At 41.2% G+C, this 22268-nt stretch overlaps 1 protein-coding gene across 3 annotated transcripts; it reads right to left on the bottom strand.

Moving 5' to 3' along the window:
* Window positions 1-4483: 4483 nt before the first annotated feature.
* Window positions 4484-16601, bottom strand: LOC149219955 (serine/arginine-rich splicing factor RS31-like). Of its 3 annotated transcripts, XM_089384581.1 has the most exons (7): window positions 16455-16549; window positions 15041-15078; window positions 14715-14869; window positions 7217-7329; window positions 5576-5814; window positions 4994-5257; window positions 4484-4818 (listed from the first exon to the last, which is right to left on the bottom strand). In XM_089384581.1, exons 3-7 carry the CDS (start codon window positions 14818-14820, stop codon window positions 4779-4781), a joined length of 762 nt encoding a protein of 253 aa, XP_089240707.1. In that variant the 5' UTR covers window positions 14821-14869; window positions 15041-15078; window positions 16455-16549; the 3' UTR covers window positions 4484-4778. The 3 variants fall into 3 exon arrangements, with proteins under 3 accessions (XP_089240707.1, XP_089240705.1, XP_089240706.1); XM_089384579.1 differs by lacking the exon at window positions 15041-15078 and having other exon boundaries at window positions 16455-16601; XM_089384580.1 differs by lacking the exons at window positions 15041-15078; window positions 16455-16549 and adding an exon at window positions 15425-16395.
* Between the last annotated feature and the right edge of the window lie 5667 nt (window positions 16602-22268).

Raw genomic sequence — 22268 nt, 5'->3', positions numbered from 1 at the left:
CCCTACTAGGGTGTAGAGCACATCTCGGCTCAATTCAACAATTAAAACAAAAAACAAAAATTAAAAATGCAAATAATGCTAATATATATGGATTTGCATCTTCATATTGATGGAGATGTTGATCAGCATACAGAAAATATTTCACAAGAAACAAATAGGAATTTGCACACAAAATAAATAAGGGAAAATAAATTATTCTATTTACACAAAATAAATAAGAGAATAAAAATTGCATATGTTGTACTCTACATTATTGAATGTAATGTGTCATATTAATGAATCTAGAGAGATGTGGACATGCACTGGAAAAAATGTATTCCTAGTCCTAGTTAATTGGCCATGCAACGTCTTATTAATTGTCTCATGCAAGTGGAGATTCTCTTGTCGAGCACTCTCTTGTTGATAATAACAAGGTTTCCGTACATGACTCCACTCCACAAGTCTAACTGATGTAGAAATACAATGCTAAATAAGAAATACAACTTCTAAGCAATTGTGTCCCTCCCCCCAAGGCAGTCATGCAAAAAGTGAAACTTCGACTCCATGAAAGTCTTCATGAAGATGGCAACATTTTGTTCAAAAGTGGCACTGTACTACAAGTCGATGACTCCATCATGTATCAATCCTTGGATCTAGTGCATGTTGATCTCATTGTGTTTCGTTTATCACCACTACACTAGATCTCTATAATTTGATTACCACACCAATTGTTAGTCGGGAAATAAAATAAGATATCAAACTCAACGAAGAAGCCCTACAACCAAATGGCCTTAATGGTAATGTTCATTGCACCTCTATATTCAACCTCTACTAATGACAAAGCAATCATGGATTAAATTTTGTTGGACCAATAGATGAGGTTGGACCCCAAACCAAGTACTCTATCCTAAAGTAATCATGTGATCAATATTATCGTTAACCCAAACAGAATCAATGTGACCAATGAGAGTCAAAGTACATCATGTTGCATACAAATCCCAGTGTTGATGGTTCCTTAGATAGATCTATGTATGTACTTGGCAGCTTTCTAATGTAGCTCATGTAGCTCTAGCATGTATTTGAAAACTACACCAACTGCATATTAGAGATCCGGACAAAGAGTGATTGAGATAGAGACTCCCCACAAGCTATCTATACATGTCACAATCAACCAATGATTATCCTTACATGGTGCAATCAACCAATGAAATGTGTAGTTGTTGGCTTGCAATTGATCATGTGAAAGTGAAACAAGAGATCTCTCACACATTTGGACTAAGTCATTTTAATTCTTGAATCATTTTGGTTGATATCTAGTCCAAGGAAAAAGTAACAAACCCATATTTGTCATGGAAAACTTATTATATTACAAAAATAGTTGAAGTTGAACAACCTGTTATCAACATAGAAACATTTGGATCATATTTAAGTCAAATGAAATGTTGAAAGAGTCAATAGGAATCCATTTTTGTATATCATTCTCTAAGTCTCTAGGTATCTACTTGAGGCCATAGAGAGGCTTCTTGAGTGAATAAACTAAAGATAAATTCTTTACGTAACCTTGCAACTGCTCCATATAAATTCCCTCCTTGAGATCACTGTTACTGCAATGGTAAGAACTACTAAATACCCTCCTTGAGATCACTGTTACTGCAATGGTAAGAACTACTAAATAGAATCCATTTTGGCTGCTAGAGCAAAACTTTCATCATAATTGTTGCCATGAACGTGTTGATATCCTTTAGCCACCAATTGTGCTTTCTATCTATCCACAAGTCTATTTGTTGTTTTCTTCGTCTTGTAGACCCATTTACATATGACAAAAGATTCTGAAGGAAGAGATACCAAGTCGCAAGTTCGGTTGTTAAGGGGAGAGTTGTACTCGTCCATGGCTACTTCCTAGAAAGGATTCCTTACAATTTTTGCGCAAGTTTGAGGGTCAGATGCTAGAACCATGTAACAATGCATGGGCATAACTAGTCCTATCGTTGTTATCGTTGGCAGTGAATGAGGTGCTTCCTTGAATTGATATCACGAGACAGGATTACCGAAGCGACTATTCGTAAGGCACCATTTATGTGCTGAAAGTGGTCAAGAATTTGAAGCTTCACATGCACGCTCTTGATCTTTTGAATCAACTTGAAAACTCAAATCTCAAATCTGGTCTAATTGATAGTTAGTATGCATTATCACTTAGATCTGCTATAGGAGATATCAATTTCAGGTTTGGTTCTAAAGTTCCAATTTGCAGTTGGTCATGGTTTGGCATTCTGGTCTCCGTGTTGTTTTAATGGATTTCAGAAAGTCATAGGAAATCAAGTGAATTCTTCAATTCCGTGAAAAAATTGATCCTTGTAGTAAGACCTATATTTTTAGTCACCTCAAAATTATCTTGTAATACCAATGTATACACCCTATTATCATTGTATATTTGAGTATTTGCTTTGATGTATCGTCTCTTTGAGTAAGATCTGGTTGTTTTAGGCTTGTTGGTTTGTTTGGTTCTAGAATTCCAATTTCCACTTGGTCATGGTTTGGTACTCTGGTCATGGGTTGGTACTTTAGTCTCCATGTAGTTTTAATGGTTTGGTACTCTAGTCTTCGTGTAGTTTTAATGGATCTCAAGGGGTTTAGTACTTTGGTCTCCATGTAGTTTTAATGGTTTGGTACTCTGGTCTTCGTGTAGATTTAATGGACCTCAAGGGGTCGCAAGAAATCAGGTGACTTCTTCGATCCCATGAAGAATTTGATCCAATGTAATAAGACCTCTATGTTTTCAGTCACCTCAAAATTACTTAATAATAAACAATAATATATATCTCAATTTGCATTATTATGGTACACCCTAGTGCAACAGAAGAGCACTAGCTGGTTAAGGACACAGAAATTTGAAACCAACATTCTGTTCCATCAAACGTACACTGGGAAAAGCCCACCTGAGACCACATTTTCCGCTATGTTTTAAACCACATTTTCCGCTAAGCTTTACGTTTTTTACAGTCGCGAGAGTCCTAGGTGATTTCTTTAGAATCTACAGCTGTAAAAATCTTTGGGATATTTTCCTAGTATATATTAAGTTTCTCTGTGCACTTTATGAATGCAGTGATTTGAATGTCTGATCAGCCGTTTAAAGCTCTGCTCAAGCTAGAATGCAGTGTACCCAACAATATATTATTCTCCATGCAAGCATATGTTGTTGCCTTGAACGGTCTATCAAAAAAATTTAGATGTCTATATTGATTGCTCATATACATAAAACCAAGGACAATGGATGTTGAATTGTGCCTTACAAGTCTTAAAGATCTCTAAGTTGAGCTGAGTGACTGATCGTGTAATAATCATGTATCCAACAACATATTGCTCTACATGAAAGCATATGTCGTTGCCTTGAACGCTCTATCAAGAAAATTTAGATATTTGTGTTGATTGCTCATATAAATAAAACCAAGGACAAAGGAGTTGAATTGTGCCTTCCAAATCTTAAAGCTCTCGAAGTTAAGCTGCGTGACTTATCTTCTTCAAACAGAACCACTACAGTCGCACCGTCTAATTTAACAGAAATACAAACAATTCAAAACCCGCCAACTCATCTGATCTTCTGAATTCACGTCATGTAATCTCAACATTCTGTTCCATCAAACATACACTGGGAAAAGCCCACCAGAGACCACATTTTCCGCTAAGCTTACGTTTTTAAAAGTCGCGAGAGTCCTAGGTGATTTCGTTAGAATCTACAGCTGTAAAAATCATTGGGATATTTTCCTAGTACATATTAAGTTTCTCTGTGCACTTTATGAATGCAGTGATTTGAATGTCTGATCAGCCGTTTAAAGCTCTGCTCAAGCTAGAATGTAGTGTATCCAACAACATATTACTCTCCATGCAAACATATGTTGTTGCCTTGAACGGTCTATCAAAAAAATTTAGATATCTATGTTGATTGCTCATATACATAAAACCAAGGACAATGGGTGTTGAATTGTGCTTTACAAGTCTTAAAGATCTCTAAGTTGAACTGAGTGACTGATCGTGTAATAATCATGTATCCAAAAACATATTGCTCTACATGAAAGCATATGTCCTTGCCTTGAACGCTCTATCAAGAAAATTGCTCATATAAATAAAACCAAGGACAAAGGAGTTGAATTGTGCCTTCCAGGTCTTAAAGCTCTCTAAGTTAAGCTGCGTGACTTATCTTCTTCAAACAGAACCACTACAGTCGCACCGTCTAATTTAACAGAAATACAAACAATTCAAACCCACCAACTCATCTGATCTTCTGAATTCACGTCATGTAATCCCATGATTAAATGGCTTTTATCCCTAGTATGTAGATGACTTCTTATCTCCAAATCACAATTTGAATTTATCCTGCTCTCAACGACCTACAAACCTACAAGATCATTCAATTCCCATCATCAACATCTTATGATAACTTTGTGCAATTTATATGGTATGCGTAGCTAAAAAAGATTTCGTAAATCTGATACCAACAGAGTCCACATTAACAGTTTCCAAACTGAGAGAAATTAAGAAATAAATTCCTTCTATTACATTGCACGTCATTGTCTGACAAGTGATAAACATAAAAGTCAGCTACGCTGCAAACAGCCCATATTGTCTATTGGAAACTTTTTTTCTGCCAGATTACACCACCAACAAATAGTCCCTATCAAATCCCTAAAAACCCTCTTTAAAATTAAGGCTTATCTTCCCTCTCCAATTCTTGAGAACAATTTACAGTTGATTTAATATTTGACGCCTCCTACAGCATTTTGAATTCCCAATTCCCGAAGTACTTAATATCCTCTGGCCCTTGACCGTCTTACTGGTGATCGGCTGTTACAAAGAGAATACATGAAATATTAGAAAACAGCACCCTAAGAAATATTAATTCAATTGGTCCTAAGATTATAGGCATAGCGACCTTATTTTATTGGTGATTGACTGCTGCAATGATAAATGAGAGTTGTCATATTAACAATAAACCCTGGATGTGGTAGATTTCTATTACCTGCGATGCCTGTCATAAACAGGACTGCGAATTCTATCATTAACAGGACCACGATATCTCTCATAAATGGGACTTGGAACCCTTCCATAATCAGGACTGGCCCTTCTTGCCTGCCTGCCATAAAAAGGACTGACAGATCGATCATAAACTGGGCTTACCCGCCTTCCATACCCACCTCTCCGCCGTGGACTTTCCGGTGGACCATTTCTGTCATCATCATCACGTATAGCATACTCAACTGAAATAACACGATCCAGCAATTTGCTGCATGAACCAATAATGGATTAATAAGTTGGAAAAAGATCAAGACTTTTGATTTATAATTAAGACCAGCATTAGAGAACTTATTATTCCCAATAGAGGTTAACACCACACAGATCAACCATTAAATATCCTCTCCTACAAAATAACATATGTTCACAATTAACAAACTGGACTATTCAATTAACAGTACTAAAGATTCAATCCTGAGATGCAACTAACTCAAAATATAATTTACAAAACCAACATGTTCTTTACGCACGGAATTTAAGTCACCAGGGATGTCAACAAGAAATGAATATCTTATTCGTAATCCCATACCTCATGTGTGTACAATCCAAGGCTTTTGTTGCTTCATCCTGTGTTTCGTATTGGATAAATGCAAAGTTCCTCCTGATCCGCACATGCACTAACTTACCATATGGCGCAAAATGTCTCTCGAGGTCTCTAACCCTGGTTGTGAAGGGATCAAAATTGATCACAAATAGTGTCTTTGTAGGTTTCGTATTTGCTGGTCGCATAACGCCCTCCTCCTCCCGATGACGGACTCCCCGATCACCCTGCAAAAAAAAAACTTTTTAGTAGTATACATGAGAACATTGAACTTGTCAATAAAAAAAAAAACAAAATTGCAACAGATAATTACAAATGCTTAATCCTAGCCTTTATATAATCATAATTTGATTTTTTGAGATATTTGAAGCATCACTAGAGCTATTCAGAACCTAGGGATTTGGATTTTCCTTGACCCAAATATTTCGGTGTATGGATTGGGATAATTTACTAGCCCTCGCACAACTCTAGCCTCAAACTTAAGTAAAGGATAAAATAATTCTTCGAACCTTAAAGAACCCATTTTGGGATGCATCTTTATATTCATTATGTGGATATAGGTAGCAGAACAAATAATACATGAATAAGGACACTAACCATGCTTCAAATCAGTGCTAAAGCTAGAAAAGCTTGTAGTTCTAAAATAAATGAAGCTGCAACAGATTTTTGAGAAATTTGTTGGTTGAGCACAGGTTCCAAGAAATAACTATTACTGATGACCACATGGAACAATTTCAGAAGTTTTTTAGTTGAGCACGGGTTGCAAGAAATAACTATTACTGATGACCACATGGAACATCCAATAAGGTCCGAAAAGGCATAAGACTAAATAGAGCACAAAGAATGAACAGTATGCTGCTATTCAATGGTTGAAATAAGTGCTCCTCTAAACATGGCAGAAAATCATAGGCTCCATATATTGTGGAGGCATGACTTCATAAAAATAAAAATAAAAATTACAATATAGCCTGCTTTCAAAGGTCAGCTTTCAAGGTGGTAGTCAGCTTCAGTAAATAGATATTGTACAAAAGTCAAATCTAGGATACCTCTTGTAATCCCTTCAACCTCGTAACAGTATGATCATGAAATTCAAGAAGCAGACAAATCTAAACATTTCTATGTCACCAATAGTTCTAGTATTTTCTTACCAATCAATTTCAGGGATCTTATGAAGAAAGAGCTGAAAAGAACAGAGAATGATGGAACAACTTCTGACTGCAATGATTTGGCTGAATGATGATGCCAACTGATCTCCCTGTGCACTGTTATTGTATGTCAGGTCTGTCAGCCCAGGGAAGGTTGGTAGCTGCATCCTGTGGACTTAAGTGATTTTGATTTTGTTTTCTGAATTCTAAACCGATGTGCTCATTATTCAACTTATGCTATAATGTAGTATTCACACAGGCAGCTGCTTTTAAGGATAATCAAATTCTGTGAGCTAGAAGGCAGTGCCACCACTTAGTTCATCTAGTTAAGTGTTGTATAATATGTTCATGATGTGTATCCATCAAAACAGTGATTCTCCAAAAAAATTACTGATGACCTCTGCAGACAAATTCAGGAATACATTACATGATAAAACAATATATAAATAGCAAAAGAATAAAAGAGAAAAAACTAGAAAATTACCCTTGCCCACTCCACAGAGAGGCGACGCCTTTGCCGGCCAAATTCTGTATGGTCAAGGCCTCGGATAGCATCCTCTGCATCACGCTCATCTTCCATGTACACAAAAGCAAAACCTACAATAGTTGAAATGTCATTTGATCAATATAAACAGAGTAAGGATGAACAATGATTGGCCTCTACATAGATACCAGATAAAAGAACACCTGCAAACCATCTTATAAAGGTCTGCTGCACAAAAACATGTCAGGAATCAACCTTGCATGTTGAACTAAATGGGTGTCAAGATACTTTAATCCAAAGTCAGTGAAAAATCATTGCAAAGAGTGCCCTTTCCCAATTATGCTCTGAAATTCACAATGGCAATGGTGTATAGAATCTAGAGTATCGCATCTGTCTTGCTTGAAAGCTGGACACTTGGACAATATGGCATGACAGGGATGAAAAATATTCTAAAAGGGAAAATGCACAAATGTCGTTTGTAATCATTGAATGAAGCAAGGAACTAAAGTTCTGCTGACAAAGACATCAGTGGCATGAAGAAATTCGCACAGGAGTTGAGATACCACAGAAAATGCAATATTCCACAAGTTTCCAGAACATGAAAGCAGGAAAACACACGTGAGGGGGCATGTGGAGACATCCCCACATTTTTGGGATACTCATGGAGGATAGGAGTATGTCGGGGTCCAAAGCATGGGGGCCTAATCTCTACAATTATATATGTAAATTAAACCAAAAGAAATAAATATCCTGACATGATAATCCATCCAATATCAATTCATATTGTGGCAATAGATTCTTTGCTTACATAGTTTTTCAAAAAATATATGTTTTTCTTTTTAATATTCATGCCCTTGCAATCAAAAATCATGACAGGACATCCAGCTTTTCGCAGGGCAACCCAGAAACCCCCTCATTTTGCAAAACATGTCCCACACATTGGCAAAACGTCACTATGTTTCAGTGAGTTATGCAAAATGAGGGGCAGCGCAAACATCTCGCCCAACACCCCCGGTGTCACGCCCCCAATTCTTTTTTCGTTAATTGCCAACCGCGCGGCACCGCCTAAGTAGCTAACGTGTTCCATTGTTAAGTTATTTTGCGAACTACACCTAACATTCATCATCTTTCATTAACAATATTAATGTGCAGAATCCATTAACATCATACCAAACATAAACGTTCAACACAACAGAGAGGACACCATCATATGCAATAATAAGCTTTTATTATGAATTTATGAGAAAATAGCTGACCGGGAGCAAAAGCTCCACCGGCGTTACAACCGTGTCGTTTGTCACCGCGTGCACACCTTGCACAGTGGTCACACCTTACAATCCACACTTAACCGATTTTCCAAGCTGCCCAACTTGGCATGCATGGGCACCCTCACCCGAGTCACCTGCTGCCCTTGGTTGGTTCGTTCAAGCTTGCCCAACTCAGCATGCACGACTCCGTCGTGCAGGCACACTTTCGTGCAGCCCTCCACCCAACTCGCCCTTGTTCACCAAACTCCGCCAAGTCCTGCGTTTGCCCAACGAGCAGGCGCATGAACTGCACTTGTGATTCTACGCCACGCCTCACACCTAGTTTGCATTGATGCCTTTGCTTCCCAACAGCACTGCTAATATATACGGTGGGTGGGCGAGTCATGCCACCCGGCCGACTCGTCTTATTCGCCCAGCCAACTTGCCATTTATGTTGTAAACTTGTTCAAGAGGTGGGTCGGCTCGCCCAACTCGTGGGACCGCCCCCCTCCTACGCTCACCCATTTACAAACTCCACTCGGTCGGCCCGCGGGTAGCTCGCCCAGCTTGCCCGCCTATATACTTTGCAACCGCACCTCACCCGCGCATATGTGTCTCGCCTGTTTGGTCGCACTTCATCCGTTTTGCTAGCTCGTCCATTCGGTGGGCGCGCCCGGGCGACTCACAAGCCGCAGGGCGTTACATTCTCCCCCACCCGAAAGCATTGCCGTCCCTAGCAATCTGGCTCTCCTCCGTAACTTCCTGTCATACTTCGCAATCTTCCGCTTCCATCTCCAAAGTGAGTCCTCTGTTTCCCAGTTGTCCTCCTCCGGTGCATTCTTCCATCTGACAAGAAATTCCCGTCTCATGTGGCAACCAATCCCTGTAGATCGAACACTCAAAATCTTGTCCATCTCTAGATGAGGCTTGTCCACAATCATGGCTGGTCCCCTCAGTGGTTCCACTCTCTCTGGATGATCAACATCAAGTCTGCATCTCTTCAACTGACTCATATGAAAAACTGGATGCTTCATGTGCATATGGCATGGAAGCTCCAGCTCATAAGCAACTTCCCCCACTCTCTTCTTCACCTGGAATGGTCCCTCATATTTCCTTGTCAACTTGCTCGCAGTCCCCTTAGGTGGCTGGAACTATTCTCTAGTAATCCTGAGAAGAAGTGTGCATCTCATCTTCCCTTATCTACCCATTTCTTCATTCTCCTTGCAGCTTCGTGCAAGTGCAACCGTGCCAACTCCAAGGTCTCATCCGAAGCCTTCATGAACTTCTTCGCATGAGGACTCCTCAACAAACCCCCTGTCACTACGGTATGCGGTGTGATTGGCATCTGTCCATTCACCAACTCAAATGGACTGTACCCCGTCATAGAAACTCTTTTGAATGTTGTAGCTGAACTAAGCCACATCCAAGAGTTCAGGCCAATTCTTTTGATCGGCGGTCACATAATGTCTCAAGTAATCCTCCAACAATGCGTTCATCCTCTCAATCTGCCCATCTGTCTCTGGATGGTAACTCGAACTCATCAACAACTATGTCCCAACTAACTTGAACAATGTGGTCCAAAATCTATCTGTAAATCGCGGATCTCGGTCTGACACGATGCTTAATGGCATCCCCCAATACTTCACTACGTTCTTGAAGAACAACTCCGCAGTCCACTCGGCTCCACAAGGCATCTTTGTTGGAACAAAGACAGCATACTTGGAAAAACAATCAACCACGACCATTACCCGTTATACCCCTGTACTTGTGGCAACTGAGTAATGAAGTCCATCGAGACACTCATCCATGGTCTCTCAGGAATTGGTAAAGGCTACAACAGACCTCCTTGCCTTTGAGTGTCCGATTTGTCCTGCTGACAAATGATGCACGTATGTACATACTCCTCTACATCCTCCCGCATCTTCTCCCAAAAGAATCCTCTCTCCAACAATGCCGAAGAACGATGTTGCCCTGGGTGGCCAGCGCACGTTGAGTCATGGCACTCCTTCAAAAGGTGCCTCCTGAGCCCAGATGACTTTGACACATAGAGTCGGTTTCCAAAGAACAAGAACCCATCTCCGAGAAAGAACTTTCGTGTCTTCCCCTCCTTTATCTGCTTCACTATATTCTGCGCCTGAATATCGGTTTCAACACTTTCCTTGAGCTTATTCCGCATCTCTTCTAACATCTGAACTCGACTCCTACTCCTTGCTGCCCGATCTTCTCCTTCCAATGCTGTAAGCTGTCCCTTCTTGCTAAGGTCATCTGCTATTGCATTGAGTCTCCCCAATCTATACTCAATAGTCATGTCGAATTCTGCCAAGAAGTCCTGCCAACGAGCTTGCTTTGCAGAAAGCTTTGGTTGTGATGCAAAATAACTCACTGCAACGTTGCCTGTATTGACAACAAACGGCTTCCCAATTAGGTAATGCCTCCACACATGAAGACAATAAATGATTGCAGTAATCTCCTTCTCATGGACCGGATACCTCCGTTCTCTATCCTGCAACTTTCGACTCTCGTACGCCACCGAATGCCCAACCTCAAACGGTCACTCGAAGTCCAGCAACTTCAATATCGGTGTTGTAACCATCCTCTTCTTCAAATCATCAAATGCCACCTGACATTTGTCCGTCCAACTCCACCTCTTGTCTTTCTTTAACAAGTCTGTCAGTGATGATGTTACTTTGGAGTACCCCTCTACACACTTCTGTTGGTAGTTGGTCATGCCCAAAAACACCCTCATATCATGGACATTCTTCGGTTCAACCCAGTCCTTGATCGCCTTCACTCTGCTCGGCTCCATCCGTATGTACCCTTGACCCACTATATGTCCAAGGAACGGAATCTCGGTCTGAGTGAACACACACTTAGACTTCTTCAAGTACAATTGATTTGCCTTCAATGCCTCGAACACCATCGCCAAGTGCTTCTTATGATCCTCCATGTTGTCACTGTACACCACTATATCGTCCAAGTACACTACTACGAACGAATCCAAGTATGGACGTAGAACATCATTCATCAAAGTGCAAAACGTAGCAGGAGCATTGCACAACCCGAATGGTATAACAAGGAATTCAAAGCTACCATACCTTGTTACTATCACAGTCTTTTTCTAGTCTCCTTCAGCTATCCGTACCTAATAATACCCATGCCTCAAGTCCAGCTTGGAAAACACTCAGGCTTTCGCAAGCTTGTTAAAGCAATCAGCAACCAATGGTAAAGGATACCTGTTCTTCATCGTCTGCTTGTTCAGTGCACAGTAATCACAGCACATCCATAGCTCATTCAAATCCTTCTTTTGCTGGAACAATACCGGAGCTCCATAGGGGGACCTTGAAGGTCTAATGAAACCTGCATCAGTTAACTCCTTTAACTGTTGTTTCAATTCCTCCAACTCAAGTCCTGACAACCAATAAGGTGCTTTAGCCGAAGGTTGCTTCCCGGGCTCAAGCTCTATGCCATGGTCCACTGCACGCCTTGATGGAAGTTTCTTTGGTAGCTCATCAGGCATCAAATCTACATATTTGGCCAGTACCTCAGAAATCTCAACTGGAACAGGCGTCCCCACTCCATCACCTTCGACTCCCTTAAACATCACTGCATATGTCTCCATATCTGATTCCTTCATAGCCTTCTCCAAACTTAGTGCAGAAACATGCTGCACCTTAACTTCTTGTCTTTGCCTATGCGTGGGCAAAGTCCAAGTTTGTGACTATCCAACCAGCAACACCTCATCACAGAAAGGGACAACAATTGCCTTATTGCCCTTCAAGAAATCTTGCCCCAATATCATATCAAAATCATTCATCTCCATCACTGTGAAGTCCAACTGACATTTCCAATCTTTTATCTGCACAGGCACTTCGTGTGCCAAACCCGCCACTTTAGCTCTAGAGTTCACCACCTTGACTTCCAAATTCAATGGGAAGATCATTAGTCCAACCTCTCTTGCTAACCGTGTCGTCATGAAGTTATGAGTGGCCCCTGTGTCCACCAAAACTTGAATCGTCTTTCCATGAACCATCAAGTCCACGAATCGCAAACTGTTAATCCACGATTTCTCCATAACTTTTCCCCACATACATGTATGTTCTCTGCAAGTAGCTTTGATACCATCTGTCACGCCCCCAATTCTTTTTTCGTTAATTGGCAACCGTGCGACGCTACCTAAGTAGCTAACATGTTCCATTGTTAAGTTACTTTGCGAACTACGCCTAACATTCATCATCTTTCATTAACAATATTAATGTGCGAAATCCATTAACATCAGACCATATAAACATGAGCATTCAACACAACAGAGAGGACACCATCATATGCAATAATAAGCTTTTATTATGAATATATGAGACAATAGCTAACCGGGAGCAAAAGCTCCACCGGCGTTACAACCGTGTCGTTTGTAACCGGGCGCCCACCGCGTGCACACCTTGCACGGTGGTCGCACCTTACAATCCACACTTAACCGATTTTCCAAGCTGCCCAACTCGACGTGCACGGGTACCCTCACCCGAGTCACTCGCCACCCTTGGTTGGTTCGTTCAAGCTTGCCCAACTCGACGTGCACGTCTCTGTCGGGCGGGCGCACCTTCGTGCAGCCCTCCACCCAACTCGCCCTCATTCACCAAACTCTGCCAAGTCTTGCATTTGCCCAACGAGCGGGCACATGAACTGCACTTGTGGTTCTGCGCCACGCCTCACACCTGCTCCTCGCACTTCAACTTGTCTTCACTAAGTTTGCGTTGATGCCTTTGCTTCCCAACCGCACCACTCATATATACAGTGGGTGGGCAAGTCATGCCACCCGACCGACTCGTCTTATTCGCCCGGCCGACTTGCCATTTGTGTTGTAAACTTGTCAAGAGGTGGGTGGGCCTGCCCAGCTAGTGGGCCCGCCCCCTCCTTCACTCGCCCATTTACAAACTCAACTCGGTCGGCCCACCAATAGCTCGCCCAACTTGGCCGCCTATATACTTTGCAACCGCACCTTGCCCGCACATATGTGTCTTGCTCGTTTGGTTGCACTTCGTCCGTTTTGCTAGCTCGTCCATTCGGTGAGCTCGCCCGGGCGACTTGCAAGCCACAAGGCGTTACACCCGGGGATGAGAGCATGGGAAGCACAAGAGCACACCAACAACATTGCAGCACATGTCTAAACACTGAAACTATGAATGAATGAGCAGCTCCTATTTAAATAGGTTTGTCTTATTTTGAGGCAAGCGGAAGTCAGAGTCCAGACTAATAGCCCACAAAATGCTACAGAGATACATCAACCAAGCACCATAAAGTGTTTTTCAAGGCAACTTGCAAATCTTCCCAGATCACATGGAACAATATAATCACATCTGTGGGTGCCTGTATGTAGGGACTGCCAAACAGGCATAGATCCATCTTAAACAGATATGTATTAAACAAAGAGAGGGATCATAAGCACCTGACCTAAAGATGGATCTATCCTACTCTTTTCTTTTAAAAGAATTTGGACAATAGCTGAACGCCAATTTTTTTTCCTATTCTATTTTATTAGCATACAATTTCCAACCCGAGACTGTAATAACACCTCGCTTCCCTCTGAACCTGGGGTGCACCCAACGTCCAGCATGTGAATCCATTGGGTGCAACCCAAGGAAAGCATGCAAAAAAACAAGATGCACATATAAAGACACTAAAAATATAAAGAAAAAAGGTAAAAAGAGGCACCTTCGTATTCTGACGGGGGCACAGAAGATTTGATTTAAAATCTGGTCACAAAATATATACTATTTTCAGATATAAATGCAACTATGGCAAATTTAATTTAGAGACACCGTTTTTCTCAGAGATTAACAGAGTACTTTCATTTCAAAATGATCCACTCCCCCGTTTTTGGTAAAAGAGACACCTTCCAACAAGGTGTATAGATGCAAGTAAAAAGAAAAGGGGAAAATTTTGCAGCCCTAATATTTTCTAAATGAAATAAGTTTTTGCAGCCCTAATATTCCATATTAAGAATATCCCAAAATGAAATAAGTTTTTCCTCTCAGATGTTACTATTTTCATTTCAAAAGGAGCTACTCCTCCGTTTTTGGTAAAAGAGGCAACTTCCAACAAGGTATATAGATGCAAGTAAAAAGAAAAGGGGAAAATTTTGCAACCCTAATATTTTCTAAATAATTGCATTAGTGAAAACATCTAGAAAAATGATGTTCAACTCAGTATGCTAGGATTTATCAGAACACTCCAGGGAATTAGAAAGCCATTATTACCTGATTTCATGTCCACTCGTTCTACTCTTCCATATCTGGAAAACACCCGCTCTAAATCTGATTGGCGAGTATCATACTCAAAATTGCCACAAAACACAGGCCGCATCTTGAAATTCTTGATGTTGACCACGAATGCTTACCTACTTTATAGCTACCTGACACTCAAAAGCCCAGAAAATGGCCACGTAAATTTGTATTCACGACAATAAAACCAAAAGCAAATTCTGGCATTGTTGGATTTCTCTACATAAATACACAGCTACAATTATGCACTACATGAGTCAGGTTATCCACAATACAAACTTAACCAGGCAGTAAACACAAACTTAGGGTAATGGTCTTGCGTGGAACACCGTCGATAATCCTAGAAAGACAAGTTATCACCAATATCAAAATTCAACTTGAACTTGACACTAGCTTCACACATAAATAATACACTTGTATAGAAGAAAAAGACAATTGCATTTTCAAACACCTGTAATCTTTAGCAATGTCAGCTACTGCGAAAATGAAATCAATTGTAGCTTGACAAAGGCCAATGATAAACAATAAGCACAACTGCAACTCCTAACGTAAAGCATTATGGCCAAAATCAACATTACGCCATAGCAATTAGTGCCCACAGACAACTTCATTATAATTAATATAACAGAAACCCTCAATCAAAGGAACATTGTTAAAATAACAGAAACCCAGTCATAGAGGCATACTGTTGAAATAACAGAAACCCCGCCATAGAGCGAACACTGTGGGAAAAACTGTGATGGGACGTATGGGGTCATGTTTCAGCATTATGGACAATGCCGTGTCAGGCCAAGCCAGCGTGGTATACAGGGCCATCATATCATCCCGTTATTCCAGTGGTTTTTCTCCCCTGATCCGATCAAAAAATCCAGTCAGAAATCTTAGTCCGATGCGAAACTGCGATTTCAGCCATTGTGAACTGTAATCTTGGACTAATTCCGGGGCTTTGAACCTACCAAAAATGCAATTTAAAAAATTCAAACTAGCATTTAGCAATTCTTCATCCGCCGTTTTCCGGCATATACGGGCCGAATTGAGTGCCCCGTAACAAACGCCTACTAAACCCCGAGGTTCAGTTCCCTAAGAGGCACGAAAAGAACAGTTGGAGGCAACTGGAAGTACTGGTTGATTTTGACAGAAGAATACCCCGCAGTCACGAGAGCTTAGCCCAAAGAAAGGGCAAGTTTTTCAAACAAAAAAGTCACAGTGATATTGTCCAATTGAACGGTGGGATCTAAAGAGACACATCGACCAGGACAATAAACAAAACAGAGGCCAAAAGCAAAAACACTGAGTTAAAACCCTAGTGGTCTCAGGCTATAACCAAGGAAAGCCTTAAATTCCCCACGCGTCTAAACAAACCTTGAAAGGAAAACACCCGGGAAGAAAACTAGCTAGTATTTTCCAGAAACAAAAATAATAAAAATAACACATTAAAACGACCGAGACATCTTCAAACATCAACTGGAAAAACATATATAAACCCTAACCATATCCATTTACAGACAAAACCCCATGCTTCTGAAAAGAAATAAATCTGCAAAAATAACATTAAACACAATATAACATTACATAGATCCAATGAAGCATATGCCATGAAGAAGGGGAAAACACTAAAACGAAAAACTATGCAATTTCGCAGCCCATTAGGGTTAAAAGATGACTGAAAGGAAAGAATTAACCGTGCGAATGCAATCAGGAAAACGGAGCTATTACCTTGAACCTGGGCAGTGTGAGGACAGCTGCAGCACTGTGAATAGGATCGCAAGGCTGTTCAATATATAAAGCCAGAACGGTGAGACCCACGTTCTCTATTCCACGAAACAAAAACCGAATTTCTATAGGCTGTATTTATACCACTTTTTTCGGGCACAGATGTATAAATGATGGGCCACCCTTAAACGTGAAGGGGCTTTCTGAAAGAATATTGGGTTTCTCAAAACCTTTGTTATTTAAGTCAATTAAACATATATTCTCCATTTCTTCAAGAATAAAAAAACCCATCTCACTAACACGCTCCTAACAAATGGCTACTCATTGTCACTCAACCTTCCCTTATGAATTTAAAAACTTTCCTTTCTTCTCCCTTATTTCCCTCCCCATTCTCCATTTCTTCAAGAATAAAAAAACCCATCTCACTAACACGCTCCTAACAAATGGCTACTCATTGTCACTCAACCTTCCCTTATGAATTTAAAAACTTTCCTTTCTTCTCCCTTATTTCCCTCCCCTATATCCATTGCATTGTTGATCATATTTCAAAGATCTTCTCCCAAAAAAAATTATCAAAAATCTTTTTAAACTCGAAAAAACCTTTAAGCATTTATTTAGAGGAACTAAGGGTGAATCAATCTTTTTAAACTCGAAAAAACTTCTAAGCATTTATTTAGAGGAACTAAGGGTGAAGCTAATCTTGTCTTAGCCAAGGAATTTACCAAAATCCCTACTTATGTGGAAAATCCTACATTGGCCAAACTAGTAGATCAATCAAAACCGCATCTTAGAGAATATATTGCTAACGCATTTTATGACCACATCTCGAAGTAAGTTATCACATAACACTCCCACCATTCAAACTTCATTTGTTTCGACCAAACCAAAATCATTGCATCATCATTGATCCAAGTGGATATCAGTGGTCACCCACCTCTTTCATTGTCTCAATGGTTCTATATCAGTGGTCACCCCCTCTTTCGTTCTCTCAATGGTTCTATATCGGTGACCACCCACCTCTTCCATTGTCTCAATGGTTCACTATCTTCATGGTTGTCTTTTTATGATGTTTGGATCCCAAACTTCTAGGGTCATTTGACTCCCTAAATGATACTTTTTGGTGATTCGGGGGGTGAGGGGTTGTCATGGCATTCCCTAGCCCTAGTAAAAGGTTGTGGTCCTTAAATAGTCCTTTCCAATGAGCTATTGTTTACCCCAAATGGATATTGCATGCAAAAGTTGCACAATCGAGAAGTTGATGTGCCAACTAACCACCTTGTGGCCTACAAACCTTTTGGTGTTTTGTATTCTAGGATTAGGTTATTGGACCTCTAAGGTTTTTTTAACATTAAAAGGTCATTATGCTAACCTCTTATAATAGCTTTTGTGAATTCATGCAACCACCATATCTCTCTATTCAAATATAGCTACCACCATTCTAGCTAGTTTGTGTTCTACAGTATTTTGTTATTTCATTTATTAATAGAATTTAGGTTTTTACCATATTACTATGCTTTTTATTATATTTCCATGTGTGTGTTTCATGTACTACCTTACTTTCCATTTTAATCCTTGTACAACTTGAATCAGTACCACCATTATAGCAAGTTTTTGTTGTACAATATTTTGTTATTTGAATTATTACAGAAGTTGGGTTTTCACCATTTTACTATGCTTTCTATTATATGTCTTTCATTTACTTTCCTACCTTTCATTTCATTCCTTGTACAACTCAGACTAGTGGTATTAGAGTGGTCCGGATTGAAACAGGAACACAACAAATTACAAATATAACCATAAATGCAAAGATGCAGTAGAAATAACACTTCATTTCATTAATATCAAATACTGAAATATGCTTACAAACAGAATGGAAATAAGACTAGCTCAGGCTATAGTAGTTTATCTTTGAGAAGATATGTGGCGGCTACATGCCTCTTAATTGTGTTACAATGAGGCTCAAAGACCTATTTATTATTGAGAAACAATGGAAAACCCTAAACATCCAAAAACCTAACCCTAGGAGATGAAGTGCCAAACTATGGGCCCCATTTGGGTAAATTGGTACTTCAACTTCACAGGGTCGTAACTTTGGCATACGATCTTCGTTTAACACGCACAGTACCTCGTTAGAAAGACCTATCTGAGGAATACAACTTTTTAATGATCAACATTATTGGTTTTCCCAAAAATATGTCGTTTAGGGCCTCAAAACGGCTCCAGAAGTTCAGGGCCTAAAAAACTGCCAAAAATAGTAAATTGTGTTACAAATAAAGAAACTGAAAAACTGAAAGAAACAATGGTGGGGGTCCAAGTGGAATAGGTAGGTGGCCACCAATATCCACCTGGATCCTTCCTCCTCCTTAGGAAGCAATGGTCCCCATTGCGTTGAGTTCCTCCATGAGATGAGGAAACTTCTGCAGAACTTGGTCCCTAGTGAGCCACTTACCCTAGTGAAGGAGTTGTCCTGCTTTGACAACCCAATATAGTTGGATCCTTTGCTGTCAGGTGTTCTTGATCTATGTGTCCATGATCTGATCAGTTGTGGCTTGTTCCATGCAATTTGGATTTAACTCTGTAGGTGTGAGTTATTCTGCAATGTCTGGTGTGTTTAGCAATGGTGCGAAGTATGGTCGAAGGCGGTCCACATTGAACACTGAGTGCAGGCCAAGGAATGGGGGAATGTTGAGCTCAAATGCATTGTCTCCCACAGCCTTGGTAATGGTGTAAGGACCATATCGGAGTGGTTTAAGTTTCCGATAGGCTCCGGTAAAGCGTTCCTTCTGCAAATGCAACCAGACTTTGTCGCCCACATGAAACTTGCATGGCACCCGATGTTAATCATGTCGTTGCTTGTACTTGGCATTTGATTTCTCCAGAATTTCGTGGACTTGCTGGCAGATATGTTGGATGTGCTCAATGAATTTGTTTGCCTTATCGACTTCAGACTGGACATGAGCCAAATCTGCCTAAGTAGCTGCAAATGGTATGGCCACATTAATGGGACATAGTGGTTGGAATCGCAAGCCCACTTGAAAAGGGTTGTGTCCGGTCGAGTTGTGGAAAGCCCGATTATAGCTATGTTAGACATAGGGGAGGCTCTCATCCCATGTGTGTGGATGCTTTGAGTTGTACACACGCAGAATGTGTACAATCATCATGTTGACAACCTCTATCTGGCCATCAATTTGGGGATGGAAAGTTGTGGACTTAGTGAGCTTGGTGTCCAACATTGACCAGAGACTGGACCAAAATGTACTGAGGAACCTGTTGTCTCGATCTAAGATGATAGACTGTGGGATCCCAAAGTGTACCCACACTCATTCAAAGAAGAGTTTAGCAGTAGCTTCTGTTGTGATATTCTCTTGTAGGCTGCCATAATGGTCATCTTCGAGAATCTACCGATGACCAAAAAAACACAGTCATTTCCATGCTTAGTAGAAGGAAGGCCTGACATGTAATCCATGGAGATGGATTCCCAAGGTCGACTAGGGGTAGGCAGCAGAGTATAGAGGCCTTGCTTCTTGATGGTCAGTTTGGTAATGGCACATGCAGTGCACGATCTAATGTACTTCCCGACATCCTGTCGAAGATTCGGCCAATAGAAATACTTTTGTAGTACTGCCACCGTTTTCTCGACCCCAAAATGCCCAACAGCCCGACTATAGTGCGCTTCCCAAACCATCTTGGCAAACTCGCTTAAAGGAACTCAAAGGTGTCCCAGGTGGCATAACAGGGCATCCTAGAGGTGAAAATCTGGAACTTGTTGACCCTCCAAGAGCGCCTGGTATGTGTGGTCGAATTTTGGGTCGCTTTTGTAGAGACGTGGCCAATCAGAAGTCTCATGCCCACAAGAGTTGAGCACGGCGGTTAGCGCCATGATCGGTGGTCGGCTGAGGCAGTCAACAACATTATTGGTGTTGCCCTTCTTATACTTGATATTCAAATGGAATTGTTGTAGGTATGTGGACCACTTCTGATGGTGATCATTTTGCAACTTCCCTTGCGTATGTATGCACTACAGGGGTTGGTGGTCTGTGTGGATGACCGTTTCCTTCCCCAAAATGTAATGCTTCCATTGTTGGCAAGCCTACACAATGGAATACATCTCTTTGTCATAAGTGGGATACTTCTGGACTGTGTCTGAAAGTGTCTCACTGTGATATGCCACTAGATTCCCCTGTTGAGTGAGGATTGCCCTAATAGCATAGTCAGAGGCATCCGCCTTGATCTCAAATGGTTGTTGCAAGTCTGGTAATGTGAGAAATGGTGTAGAGCAAAGGCGATGTTTCAACTCTGTGAATGTCTTCTATTAGATTTAGACCAAAAGATTTTTGCTTTTGCTCCTCCCTTGGTGACTTGACTCAAGGGCCAAGTGATATGAGAGAATCCCAACATGAACCTGCAGTAGAAATTGGCAAGACCCAGAAAGTTGCGGAGCTCTGTCAGAGTGGTTGGGGCTGGCCAATCCCGAATGACTTGGATCTTGGCTGGATCCACATGCACCCCCCGTTCATCAATAATGTATCCCAGATACTGAACCTGGGTCATGCCAAAAGTGCATTTCTCCAAATTGGCACACAGCTTGTGTTGCCGCAGTGTTTGGAGAACCTGTCGGATGTGGTGGAGGTGCTCTTCCCAACTCTAGCTAAAGATCGGGATGTCATCCAAGTATACCACTACAAATGAGTTGGTGAATGGCCACAAGATGTCATCCATCAGCCTCATGAAGGTTGCAGGAGCATTCGTTAACTTGAAAGGCATAACCAACCATTCGAAAAGACCCTCCTTGGCTTTGAAGGCAGTCTTCCACACATCGGAGGGTTCGATTAGTACCTGGTGATATCCATACTTCAAGTCGATCTTGCTGAAATATTTTGCCTTGTTGAGTTGGTCCAGAAGGTCATCAATCCGTGGGATCAAGTACCTATTTCGGACAGTGATCTTGTTCAGCGCCTGATAGTCAATACAGAGTCTCCAAGTCCCATCCTTCTTTTGTACCAATACGATCAGACTCCCATGGGGCGATGAACTTGGTCAGATGTGACCTTTCTGAAGCAGCTCCTGAATTTGCCTCTTGATTTCGTTGTTCTCCCTAATGGAGCGCTGATAGATTGTTCCATTAAGAAACGATGCACCTGGGGTCAGATCGATGGAGTGCTTGACCTGATAGTGTAGAGGCACCCCTGCGGGGGAGGTGAAGATGTCCTCGTACTCCTCCACGACCTTGTCCATTTGTTGTTGTCGTGCAGAGGGGTCCTGTCTGGAAGTCATGGCCACTGTATTCTTCTTTCCCTGAGGACATATCATCAAGAAAACAAATTTCCCGGTTTTGGAAATGAGCTTACTGCATTGTTTTGCAGTAACCAAAGAGACGTGGTAGGCAATGCTACCTCCGGTATCATGTACAACTTATTTCCCAAAGTAACAATAACAACACGAGGCCTTGACTCATACACAGCATGTCGCTTCCACAAGTATGGCTGGCCTAATAATACATCACAAACATCAATGGGAGCAACGTCACATAATACCTCATTCGTGAAGGGCTTGATGTTGTATGGAAGGCGGCACTGTTGGTTCACGCAAAGATCCCGTCCTAAGTGAAGCAACCTGATGGTGTACAGTTGTGGGTGTGTTGTGGTCGATATTCCCAGTTGCTTCACGACCTCTGCCGAAATGTGGCTCTTTTAGCTCCCGCTGTTGACAATGAACTGTAGCGGTGAACCCTTTACCCACATTTGGGAGTGGAAGAGGCACTCCTCCTCCTCTGGATCTTTGGGTTCCTCCTTCTAGATCTTCGTGGTGGCAACGGTC

The sequence above is a fragment of the Pinus tabuliformis genome, chromosome Q, assembly GCF_031772625.1.
Source record: "Pinus tabuliformis cultivar Carrire ecotype Pingquan chromosome Q, CPIR1, whole genome shotgun sequence".
Lineage (NCBI taxonomy): Eukaryota > Viridiplantae > Streptophyta > Pinopsida > Pinales > Pinaceae > Pinus > Pinus tabuliformis.
This window is presented reverse-complemented; position numbering and strand designations above follow the sequence as displayed.

Bases quoted from the DNA above. Each gene is read 5' to 3' on its own strand.
- LOC149219955 (XM_089384579.1), bottom strand. From the start codon at position 14,820: ATGCGGCCTGTGTTTTGTGGCAATTTTGAGTATGATACTCGCCAATCA. The intron at 7,330-14,714 runs GTAATAATGGCT...CAACTATTGTAG, and splicing joins ACGAGTGGACATGAAATCAG to GTTTTGCTTTTGTGTACATG. The intron at 4,819-4,993 runs GTAATAGAAATC...TCTTTGTAACAG, and splicing joins GTTTATGACAGGCATCGCAG to CCGATCACCAGTAAGACGGT.